Source organism: Oncorhynchus gorbuscha, unplaced genomic scaffold (assembly GCF_021184085.1).
Source record: "Oncorhynchus gorbuscha isolate QuinsamMale2020 ecotype Even-year unplaced genomic scaffold, OgorEven_v1.0 Un_scaffold_3253, whole genome shotgun sequence".
In the NCBI taxonomy this organism is placed as follows: domain Eukaryota; kingdom Metazoa; phylum Chordata; class Actinopteri; order Salmoniformes; family Salmonidae; genus Oncorhynchus; species Oncorhynchus gorbuscha.
Window position 1 is genome coordinate 41,231 of NW_025747548.1, and position 11,815 is coordinate 53,045.

The 11,815-nt window shown below is 43.1% G+C and overlaps 2 protein-coding genes, 1 long non-coding RNA gene and 1 other non-coding gene across 5 annotated transcripts; 1 reads left to right on the forward strand and 3 right to left on the reverse strand.

The window, feature by feature from the left end:
• Positions 1–2,436: 2,436 nt before the first annotated feature.
• LOC124027462 (gastrula zinc finger protein XlCGF7.1-like) lies at positions 2,437–5,957 on the forward strand. Of its 2 annotated transcripts, XM_046339886.1 has the most exons (4): positions 2,437–2,943; positions 3,057–3,189; positions 3,610–3,733; positions 4,055–5,957. In XM_046339886.1, the coding sequence occupies exon 4, from the start codon at positions 4,087–4,089 to the stop codon at positions 4,852–4,854; it is 768 nt and encodes a 255-aa protein (XP_046195842.1). In that variant the 5' UTR covers positions 2,437–2,943; positions 3,057–3,189; positions 3,610–3,733; positions 4,055–4,086; the 3' UTR covers positions 4,855–5,957. The 2 variants fall into 2 exon arrangements, with proteins under 2 accessions (XP_046195842.1, XP_046195843.1); XM_046339887.1 differs by lacking the exon at positions 3,057–3,189 and having other exon boundaries at positions 2,452–2,576.
• Positions 2,462–2,550, reverse strand: trnay-gua. The gene is given in 2 exon segments: positions 2,462–2,497; positions 2,514–2,550. It is a non-coding gene; the product is annotated as a tRNA-Tyr (tRNA).
• A 3,225-nt stretch (positions 5,958–9,182) lies between the features above and the next one.
• On the reverse strand, positions 9,183–10,809 carry LOC124027460 (ladderlectin-like). The gene is made up of 5 exons (XM_046339885.1): positions 10,584–10,809; positions 10,227–10,318; positions 9,892–10,017; positions 9,538–9,637; positions 9,183–9,444 (listed from the first exon to the last, which is right to left on the reverse strand). The coding sequence occupies exons 2-5, from the start codon at positions 10,263–10,265 to the stop codon at positions 9,371–9,373; spliced, it is 339 nt and encodes a 112-aa protein (XP_046195841.1). The 5' UTR covers positions 10,266–10,318; positions 10,584–10,809; the 3' UTR covers positions 9,183–9,370.
• A 248-nt stretch (positions 10,810–11,057) lies between these two features.
• Positions 11,058–11,738, reverse strand: LOC124027461. The gene is made up of 3 exons (XR_006837414.1): positions 11,623–11,738; positions 11,202–11,289; positions 11,058–11,107 (listed from the first exon to the last, which is right to left on the reverse strand). It is a non-coding gene; the product is annotated as an uncharacterized LOC124027461 (long non-coding RNA).
• Between the last annotated feature and the right edge of the window lie 77 nt (positions 11,739–11,815).

Sequence of the window (11,815 nt, forward strand, 5' to 3'; positions counted from 1 at the left end):
CCCCACAACATGATGGTGTTCTTCGGCTTGAAAGCCTCCCCCTTTTCCCTCCAAACATAACAATGGTCATTATGGCCAAACAGTTTGATTTTTGTTTCATCAGACCAGAGGACATTTCTCCAAAAACTAGGATCTTTGTCCCCAAACTGTAGTATGGCTTTTTTATGGCGGTTTTGGAGCAGTAGCTTCTTCCTTGCTGAGCGGCCTCTCGGGGTATGTCGATATAGGACTCGTTTGCCTGTGGATATAGACCATTTTGTACTTGTTTCCTCCAGCATCTTCACAAGGTCCTTTGCTGTTGTTCTGGGATGGATTTGCACTTTTCGACCCAAAGTACGTTCATCTCTAGGAGAGAGAACGCGTCTCCTTCCTGAGCGGTATGACGCCTGCGTCATACCATGCTGTTTATACTTGCGTACTATTGTTTCTACAGATGAGCGAGGTACCTTCAGGCGTTTGGAAATTGCTCCCAAGGAGGAACCAGACTTGTGGAGGTCTACATTTTTTTTCTGAGGTCTTGCCTGATTTCCTTTGCTTTTCCCATGGAGTCAAGCAAAGAGGCACTGAGTTTGAAGGTAGGCCTTGAAATACATCTACAGGTACACCTCCAATTGACTCAAAGGATGTCAATTAGCCTATCAGAAGCTTCTAAAGCCATGACATCATTTTCGGGAATTTTACAAACTGTTTAAAGGCACAGCCAACTTATTGTATGTAAACTTCTGGCCCACTGAATTTGTGATACAGTGAATAATAAGTGAAATAATCCCAATGTAAACAATTGTTGGAAAAATGACTTGTGTCATGCACAAAGTAGATGTCCTAACCGTCTGCCAAAACGCTCGTTTGTTAGCAAGAAATGTGGGGAGGGGTTGACAAACAGGTTTTAATGACTCCAGCCTAAGTGGATGGAAACTTACGACTTCAACTATATGTACCATTTCAAACTGGGAAACGAATTGCACTGTAGTACCCTTCCCTGGTGGTCTAGTGGTTAGGATTCTGCGCTCTCACCGCCGCGGCCCGGGTTTGGTTCTCGGTCAGGGAACTTCTCTTTTGCTACATGTTTACTTGTACAATCTGTCACAATGAATATAGAAGGTTATCGCACATATGTACCAGCTCACACTGAGAACCGATTTGCACTATAGTACCCTTCCCTGGTGGTCTAGTGGTTAGGATTCGGCGCTCTCACCGCCGCGGCCCGGGTTCGACTCCTGATTTCCACTGTAGTACCCTTCCCTGGTGGTTCGACTCCCGATTTGCACTGTAGTACCCTTCCCTGATGGTCTAGTGGTTAGGATTCGGCGCTCTCTCCGCCGCGGCCCGTGTTCGACTCCTGATTTCCACTGTAGTACCCTTCCCTGGTGGTTTGACTACCGATTTGCACTGTAGTACCCTTCCCTGGTGGTCTAGTGGTTAGGATTCGGCGCTCTCACCGCCGCGGCCTGGGTTTGATTCCCGGTCAGGGAACTACTCTTTTGCTACATGTTTACTTGTACAACCTGTCACAATGAATATAGAAGGTTATCGCACATATGTACCAGCTCACACTAAAAAACCGATTTGCACTGTATTATCCTTCCCTGGTGGTCTAGTGGTTAGGATTTGGCGCTCTCACCACTGCGGCCCAGGTTTGATTCCCGGTCAGGGAAATAGTCTATGCTCCTTGTTTACTTGTGCAACCTGTCACTATGAATTTAGTAGGTTGTCGCACATATGTACCAGCTCACACTGAGAACCGATTTGAACTGTATTATTCTTCCCTGGTGGTCTAGTGGTTAGGATTCGGCGCTCTCACCGCCGCGGCCCGGGTTCGATTGCCGGTCAGAGACTTAATAATTTTCCTTTTTTTAAACTTGTGCAACCTGTCACAATTAATTTAATCGGTTATTACACATACATACCATTTTACATTGCAAATCTATCAATACCACTATAAAAATATATTATAAGTCATTGTGTACTTTTGAATAAATCCATGGCTAATGCTACATTTATGACATGAATACAAAAATATCCTCCTTCGACACGGATTTGAAACAGCGATCTAAGGATATAAGCATTCGCTGTTCTGCAGTCCTCCGCTCTACCAACTGACTTCATTTTTCCTCATTTGTGAGTTAGCTTGGATTATTTTTTAATTAGGAAACTGGAAATGCACGTTTGTTCTCTATCGGGGAATGTGCGAACAATAGGCGCATTTATGCGGTAGGAAAAGGTTTCTTTTTCGATCCGGATTTCAGCATTTAGTGTTCTACAGTCTTCCGCTCTAGCAACTGAGTTATGGATTTTAGAGAACTGTGGATAAACTTGAAGTGTTTTGAATTATTCTGTATGATTGGATTCGTACACCTTGACTATTCTTTAAGAAACTGGAAATGCACATATAATTCTCTATAGGGGGATGTGCGAACAACAGGTAAAAATATTTTGGGGGCGCATTGATGAAAAAGATTCCTCCTTCGAGCCGGATTTGAACCAGCGACCTAAGGATTTCAGCATTTTGCGTTCTACAGTCCTCCGCTCTACCAACTGAGCTATCGAAGGGACATGGAGAAATCTTTGGGCAAAAGGTACATGTTTGTATGTAGTCTTAGTCTTCTCTACCGGATGTTGATCAACGTCGACCATTCAGCAATCGTGAGATTTCCGTGTATTGAGCGCTCGTCAGAACTGTCGACATGTGTCCAAACGGGTCTTTCCAGGCACAACTTTCTTCAATTATGGAGACGCTGACGACGTCTGCCGTTGCAGAGATTACAAAACTGGTCGATTACAGTTCTGCCCTTCTATTCTCGGAGATATCCCGACAACAGGGAGAGAACGACGCTCTTCGGAAGGCATTGTACTGTATGCAAATCGAGCTCGGGACCGAGAGACCAAAGCAGGGCACCTCTTCTGTTGATATATCTTTAGAAGTTCAGCTTTGCGACGAGATCCGTAAGTTCAGTGTGACGATGTTCTCTTGTAGCGACTGTAGCTAGCTCTGTGTCATCATGCATGTTGAAAGTCACTATAAGTAGCAAACATCACCATTTTATTGTTGTGTGCAGAGAATAATAAAGGCGTGGGGACCACTGGTTTCCGGACAAGCAGTTGGTTGTGAGTGAGAGGCACTATGGAGTGGATGCTGCCATCGAATTGGGAGAAACCAGTGCACCGCAGCGCAGAACAGTGAAGGAAGAAGTTGGTTGACACTCATATTTATGGTGTCTGGTCCCTGAACTGCTGCATGTCAATGTTGGCCTAGCTATATGGATGGTGTATTGTATAAATTAATTATAAGACTAGGATGGAAAAACACCTCTCATTATGTTCTTGTTTTACCAAATTGCCCACTTTAAAAAAAAAAATCTTTAACGGCATATTGACAACCAATGAATAGCGAGTGTAGCGGTCCATGTTTTCATATCACATTAGAAACCCAGTGTGCCAGAGAGACAAGTATTGATCTAAAATACGAAGTTCCTGTCGGTCAGTGGCAGTCACTCACCCATGTTGTTCAGTTTGTGTCCACATACAACTTTAGCTTTGGAGTGCAATGGCTTGTATGTTACAGAAGTGGTATAATGATAGTTTAAACATTTAACCTACTATTTGTTGCAGTGTCCAGACGTGAAACAGGTCATTTTACAACCTGACCCTAAAGGTGAGGACAGGCCAGAGGAGGTTGTGGAGGCTAGTCACCCGGAGGAAGCAGAGCACATCATTATCGGTGGAGAAGGAAATGGTAGTTATATCTGACAATACTACTAACACTGTGATCATGTTGACAGTGTTCTGTTGTGTGAACTGCACTTTTTCTACCTGTGTTTACTGGCCCTTCTCTATTTGAATATGTGCATGTATGTATGCTAGAGCCGCAACCAACATTTCCCAACAGGATAAACCAGAAGTTAGCTTATCTATCTTATCTTATGTTAAAACCGACTTTAAATGAAAACTAACTTGAATGTTAAAACGCATGTTGTTCTGATACTTCCCACTAAACTACGTTGTCATTGTCAACAAATGCTCAAAAACCGTCACTTGACTCTCACTGTTTCTGCAGGTGGCCTGTCCCTAAAAGATGATTTCCAGGCCATGGACGAGAGCCAGTCAGAGGCGTACCACAGCTCCACAGCAGAGCCCGAGGAAGAAGACACCAGCCAAGACTTCAGCGAAGAGCTGGAGATGTGGGTCAAGTCTGAGCCGGGGTCAGAGAGCGACACCGTCAGCTTCACCCCCAGTGTCGCAGAAAACAAGATGGTCGACCACCTCACGGGCAGGGAAATGCACGCCTGTTCATACTGCAACAAACGCTTCAACTACCGTAGCCAGGTGATAATCCACGAGCGGGTTCACACGAGGGAGAGGCCGTTCGTCTGCAAGCAGTGCGGCAAGGGTTTCTCCCAGATTAACAACCTCAAGAAGCACCAAATCTGTCACAGGGGAGGGGAGGGGAATCACGAGTGCGGGGAGTGTGGAAAGGCGTTCTGCCACACCCAGAGCCTGAAGAATCACATGGTGGCAGCTCACGGCTTCGGTTCAAGGTTGGACTGCGAGACGTGCGGCAAGACGTTTCACAATCAGAAAGCTCTCATCGCACACTCCACCAGTCACAGCAGGGCTTTTGGCTGCGAGATATGCGGGAAGGCTTTCGGTACGAAACAAACTCTTAAGACCCACCAGTTCACTCACACGGGGGAGCGTCCGTTCATCTGCAACTACTGCGGCAAGAGCTTTGCCTACCTCTGTAACCTTAAAACTCACAAGAGGGTTCACACTGGGGAGAAGCCCTTTGGCTGTGAGCTGTGTGGCAAGTGTTTCACTCAGAAACACTGCCTGGAGAAACACTTGTGTATAGATTAAAGAGCTGTAGATATACAGAGTGCCTGCAGCAAACGACCGTCTATGTTTACGTGTTGGCACCAAATGTTCAATGGCCGTAACATTCTAATCTGCGTTCTGACTAGAATGTTGTGGTCCTGTAGTCTGGGTACCAGTCTGTTTAGCTAACGTTCCACTCCTTGTGCTATGGGCCACAGAGACTGGCCTTTCTTCAATCTCAGCGTTTAATATGCAGCTGGATTTTGTGACGAGTTGCTGATTTGTTGTTGGAAATAACGTTATTGTTTGGCAATGGCACAGAATACAAGGAGTGGTATGTTAGCTAACCAGACTGGTACCCAGACTAGTGGTCTTGTGCTATCATGGGGGAAATTCTAAACCTAAAACCAAGTTTGTTGAACTCTGCGTATTCTATTGCTTTGTTGAGGAGACTTGAGTGTTTCTAGTAAAGTGTCTACATGTGTGTGGGACAGATTGACCTGTGCATACATTTATTGTTTTTTCTTATAATATCACATTGTTATTTTAGGTAATTTGATCAATGTTTAGTTAAATTTTAGCTGACATTTTAATTTGCACGATTACGAAGTACATCGACATTTACTACTACAACTTCTATCATTACTGTGGCGGTAACAATTAGTGTGAGGGGATTGACACACAAAGCCAAATCCCCCCTTCACATTCTGATTGGACAGAAATAGATCTCCCCCTGTTGAGTTAGGTTTCTCTCAAAGTTTATTGGTCATCACTAGCTTCCACAGCAACAAAGTCATAAACCCGCCCGTTTCTACAGTTTCTCTTCTTACATTTTGATTTTAAACCTAACCACACTGCTATTCTTATACCTATAACCCTAACCTTAACATGAAGAGCAAAAATGAAAATACATACATTTTTACGATATAGCCAGTTTTGACCTTGCGGCTAGTGAAAAGTTTATTCTGATCAAGGTCGTTTTCCCTACTGACCTTTTTTACTGTACTACAAATATTAGCCTACATATATTTTATTTGTTTGTTTTAACAAATGTAATTTTGACAAATCAGCTGGTATTCACTGTGTACATTATATCCAATCCATGCTTTAACGTTGTAATGATAAAATATTGTATTCTGTCCTGATTCTGTCCACATATATAGCATAACATATACTGTTGTATTTCATTGGGAAAACAGTTCTTGACAATACGTATTTCACTTGGTCTGGGTATTAAGTATTGCTAGAATAACTTTTTATTTCTTTCACTTTCTGACCTTATATGTATGGAAATGGCCGACCATGACTGTGAAAAAAAACTTGTGGTACTGTCTTACAATGGATGGGCCGTGTCTGCGCACAAGCTAAACATGCAGACGGAAAAAGTGAGGGAGATGGCCCACAACACTGTCTTCGTCAACTCCTACTCACACCGTCTCAGCACTGTTGACTGAAGTTGATATTTTGTGATCCGAGGTCGTTCCCCTCATGTTTGTTCCCCACCGACTGAGGTTCTTCAATGAAACTTGGAGTGAGGTGAATGCTGACCGACTACCACTGGACTACTCAGTGAGGTGGCAAACACCTACCACACATTTTACGACACCATCAACCACATTGGGAACCTGGATTGGGTAAATGGTGAATCATCCTATGAAGCAAACCATCTTGTTTCAAAACTTGAGGATTTCCAGTTTGTTCCAGCTCTTCACCTACGCCAGGTTTTCTCCCAACATTGATGTTGCATTTGACACTCTGAAGCACAAAGCAATGGATGTGGCAGCCTGCAAAGCTAACATTGAGGAGCTGGTTCAACACATCCAGAGCAAGAAGTTTGACTCTGCCTTTGACAGTGTCTACCAGAAGGCTGAGAGATTGGCTCAACACCCATGCAAAAGTCTCAAGTAGACGGATGACTTAGACCCTCTGACACACTTCAAGGCTGTGTACTACGAAGCTCTGGAAACCGTCATCTCTCAGATCCAGGTTTGTTACGCACATCTGGATGACCTACGCTTCCTCAAGCTGCTGGATCCAGCGAAGTTCACTGACATGAACATCCATTTCGCAACAGATGTGGTGGATAGCCCAGTGAAGCTCTACGAGGGCTTCTTCAACATGGACAGGCTCAGAGTGGACCTGAAGGCATTCTACATAGGCCAAGGACAGCAGCAGGACAGCCACAAGCTCTGTGAATGGATCTGTTTCATCCGGTCCCAGAAGAACCCACTACCAGAGCTCTACAAGCTGATGTGCCTTGTGGTGACCATTGGAGTGACCTCAGCTGACGTGGAGGAAAGCTTCCCCTGCCTGAAGCGCATTCATGACTTTGTGAAAGGGGAAAAGTTGGACGATCAGCTCCACCAGAACATGGCCATGATGCATAGAGAATGAGGGTTTGTCACGAACTCGGGGCGCAGCACTGGTATGACAAAGTCACGAACCTCTGGGCCAGAAAGACCAGAGAGAAGATGAGTTCATCACCAAGGTATGTCACCTTTAGAGAGTGTGGGTGTCTGAGTGTGTGCCAAACTATACCACTCTATTGTTTTTGATGAAATGGCCTGGTTATTGTTATTTAGAGCAGTATGAATGTGTCGTTACAGATGGCTGCAGGAGGGTTGAAAGGGCAGGCAGCAAAGAGGACCTCCACAGCAACAGAGGAATCTCAGGAGCCACCAGTCAGGAAGCATGATGACAAGGTTTTTCTCACCTGAATGATCTGAATCTAGATTACAACACACAGGTCTTGCCATCATTGTATGATTTTTTTTTGTGTGGAATTGAACTGAAGCTTACGGACAATGTCAAGGTGATGAGTTATTCACCATTTTTGATGAACAAATAAGGTTTTATATGTAAGATGGCTAAATAAAGAGCAAAATTGTTGATAATTATTATATTATTTTTTGTGGCCTGGTCCTACAAGAGCTATTTGTCACTTCCCACGAGCCGGGTTGTGACAAAAACTCACTCATTCTCATGTTTAATACAAATATTGTATAGTTTGTGTGTGGCAGGCTTACAATGATGGCAAACCAACAACAGTTGTGTTTTGCTGACCCTGGTGCCAGAGGTGGTACGCAGCTGGAGGTTGAATGTTTGAAGGGGTATGGGACTATAAAATGTTTGGGAACAACTGCCTTAGACAATTACCCCCTCCACAAAAATATACCATATGTTGAATGCTTAGGCCTAGTTTTGTTTAAGTTATCTGATGGAATTAAAGCATATAAATAGAATGGCGTTCCCATTCAAGTTAATTAACCCATTCTATTCATTAGCCATTTGTTTTAACTAGGAAAGACAGTTAAGAACAAAGTATTATTTATAATTACAGCCTAGAACAGAGGGTAAACTGTCTTGTTTCGGGCCGAATGACAGATACGTATCTTGTCAGGTCAGGGATTCCATCGGGCAACCTTTACAGTTTCTGGCCCAGCCCTTTAACCACTAGGCTACCTGCTGCCCCAAGAACCCACCTGTCGCCCCATTTAAAACAATTCGATTGCCGAAATATGATCAGATAACATTGGCCGGGTGATTGGACAGATGTGAGTTCCCAGAGTTACTTTTATTTGGTTCGTAAATTATACTGATTACAGTAGAACCCTGATTTATTTCATTTTATAGGTGTAGCCAGCCTACTACAGTAGTTCAATCAACTCCCTTTGCTCTTGGTCGTTTATGCCAATGGAGCCCAGTAGGTGGCGGTATAGGCCTACATTCCTCATTTTCATTAGTGGCTGGTGCGCTATCACCGTCACAAGAAGCCAGCAGAAAACGAACGGGTGGACATTTGACATTTGACATTTGACATTAGTTAAGTTATTACAAGACGTAGATACATTTAACCTTGAGATTTATGGTTTTTCTGTGACATTTATTCATGCTAATAGTCATGTCAATGATAACCAGAAATGTACATCAGAATTTGAGTTTAACAAGTTGTCACCGTCACTTTGTTTTCGTGAAAATAAATATTGTTTTAATGACAAGAACTAGTTGCACTTTCTCCAGGTTGTGTATGACCTACGTTCATTGTAAAAAGCTTTGTTTGAATAGAACAACTTATAAAAAGGTGCCATTTTATCTTCTATGAATTCTAAAGTTAGTTTCCCCACCATATTTTGAGATTAGGTTTTTACGGCTCACTTTTCTGCCATGTACAGTATAAAGATGTCAAGCCCAAGACAGATCTCGATAAATGGGTCAATTGAGGCTTAATAAATTGAGGACCCTCCAGTCTTTTTGTCCTCGTCTCAAATCCTTTATACTGATCTATTTTATATGCGTAGAATTAAAAAGCAAATGTACCGGTCTTAGACAATACTGCCATCTTTCAGAAAGTACCAGCCTATACAATGTCATAGTACTTAAAAAATGTTTATTACTGGAAAACAATAACGGTTGAGGTACATAAATGGGAAATGACATTTGAAATCGCATCACATTTAGCCCTTTGGCGAACACTTAGTCATTTACAGTCAGTAAACAGTCCATGTTGAAAGCGGTTAGAAAAGGTGTCAAGCAATTAACAGTATCTTCGCAATGTTGACTAACAGCGATAGTTGTGCACGCAGATGAATGGTAATTGTCCGCCACATCCGCAGTTCCTCCACCCCTGGCCCACTACCAAAGGAAAAATGACAAAAGAAAAGTAATGTCGGTCATTTCATCGGCTTAGTTCTGGGACTATGCTACATCTTTAAGTTCATGTCTTACCAGCAGATTGCAGGTACATGCAGGAGTTGCTGGTTGCGGTGCTCTGGCTGTACCAGTTGGTGTAATACATTCCTGAGCGGTCGATCCACATCCAATATCCCTGAGTAAACAAAGAGTCATAAGTCTTAGCTGCACTACTGTCCCTTACCACTAACAGATCTGATATCATACCTAGCTACATGATTAAAATATCAGAAGCTATTTAAACACAAGGCTCAGAGTGTTTTCCGGCCATGTGCTCTGAGGGAAAACTCTAGGGCCCGGAACTGTTTCTTGACCGGTCACTGTCAGAAAAACTTGGGGCGCTACGTATGCTTAGATGGCGGAGGTTTTCAGGGCAACCCTTTCTCTCACCTGGAGGTAGAATCCACCTATCCAGGCGGTGGCTCTGTTGGCTGTTCTGGTTATCTGTTGCAGGTAACGATACTCGGGGGAGGAGCTGGCAGAGGCCAGGCTGGCGCCCAGTTCATTGCAATGTTCCTGAAAGAAGAGTGGTGAAGTGAGGGGTGAGACACGTGCACACACTCACACAGTAGGCCTGCACATGAACAAACGTGTTGCGCTCCCTCATAGTGACATTACATTATACAGACACAAACGCACATTTTTTGAAAGTGAACCATTTGCAGTCATAGTAACATATTCACGTCAAGATTTTCGACACTATATTACATTGAGAAGTGCGTTACCTCGGCTCCGAACCAGGACCGAGGAGTGTTCACAAACATGTAACACTTGGACTGGTAGCTGAACCATCCGTCAGGGCAGAACCTGCGTGCCGCTGTGAAGACGAAGATAAAATACAACAATGATTTGACATCGCAATACAAGGAGTTGATATTGTCAGGAGTATGAACTTTCCCAAAAAGTGATCTCATAATGTAAGACATGAATGTTTATTTAGTCATGCTGGTGATTTTCCCTCCCTGCTGATGGGAAACCAAAACATTATTTCATTGTGATCATGCATTGCACGGTATACACAGGCATCAATAGTAGAACCAGTGATGGTTAACTTAACATCATTCATCATGGAGAGTCCCTACCTTTATCTTTAGGTGCTGCTGCAGCCACCTCAACTGCCTCATTCTCATCTTCTGAAAAGACACCTAATCACATAATAAGACGAGAATATCACTTTGAAAGCCACCAGCAAATCACAGACAATGAGATTCAATATATTTATTTTCATAGCTAATATTTTATACATGGACTGTAGTTTAATTAGTTTGTTTTGTACCAATGTGAAGAAATTGTTATTGATCAGGAAATTATGTGATGCTCAAAAGAGGTGATGCCCATAATAGACATTGATGCTCTTGCTTGATTAAAGCCTATAGAGAAGAACTGACCTAAAGGCCACTCAGCTTCTCCTCTGCTACAGGAGCCTCAACCTCAACAGCCTCTTCTGCAGAAACATGGAACAAGGAAATCACCTGACTTCATTCAACTGGGAATTGGGAGAAATATTGATTCAGTGCCTATTACTGCTCTCAGTACAAACATAATTAGAGCCAAACCTGGGGCACTTTTGGCTCTTCTACCGCCACAGCATCACTCTCCACAGGAACTTAAAGGGGAAAACACAACTATTGTCATTATTTAGTAACAATGAATTACCCTGTGCTGTATTAGTGACATTGTTGAGTATTTGGCTGACTTACCTGCTGCTGCCCTAGCAGAGAGGGCGACACAAAGTAGTGCAAAGATGACCAGAACCTTCATGGTGGTGATGATTGTGGTGCTGCTTGTCTGGATGAAAAGGGAGAGGACGTGTTGGAGAATCAACTAGAGAGAGTGATACACAATCATTTCAGACTATCACTAGACACTATTGTAAAGTGGCTGTTCCACTGGATGTCATAAGGTGTATGCACCAATTTGTAAGTCGCTCTGGATAAGAGCGTCTGCTAAATGACTTAAATGTAATGTAAATGACAAGAGTATTTCCCTACAGAAGACAACCTTAAAAATATAGCTGAAAGTTCATCATCACCACAGTAAATACATACATCTAAACGGAGAAAGGGAGAGAAAATAAGACATGTTGAATGAGTCGACACTCGGCAACAGATGCTGTAGTACCTTTTGTAGTAGGTAAATCAATTCCTCAGGTAAGCCAGTGATGGAGTGATGAGTGGAGATTCGTACTCTCTTTATATACGGTTGTGTCCCGCAAACTTTCACTTATGCCCTTGCCGTGAATGACGAAACAGCGTTGGACTTTGACACTTTATAGCTGTGTTTATACTTCAGATGAAAAATTCCAGTTTCAACC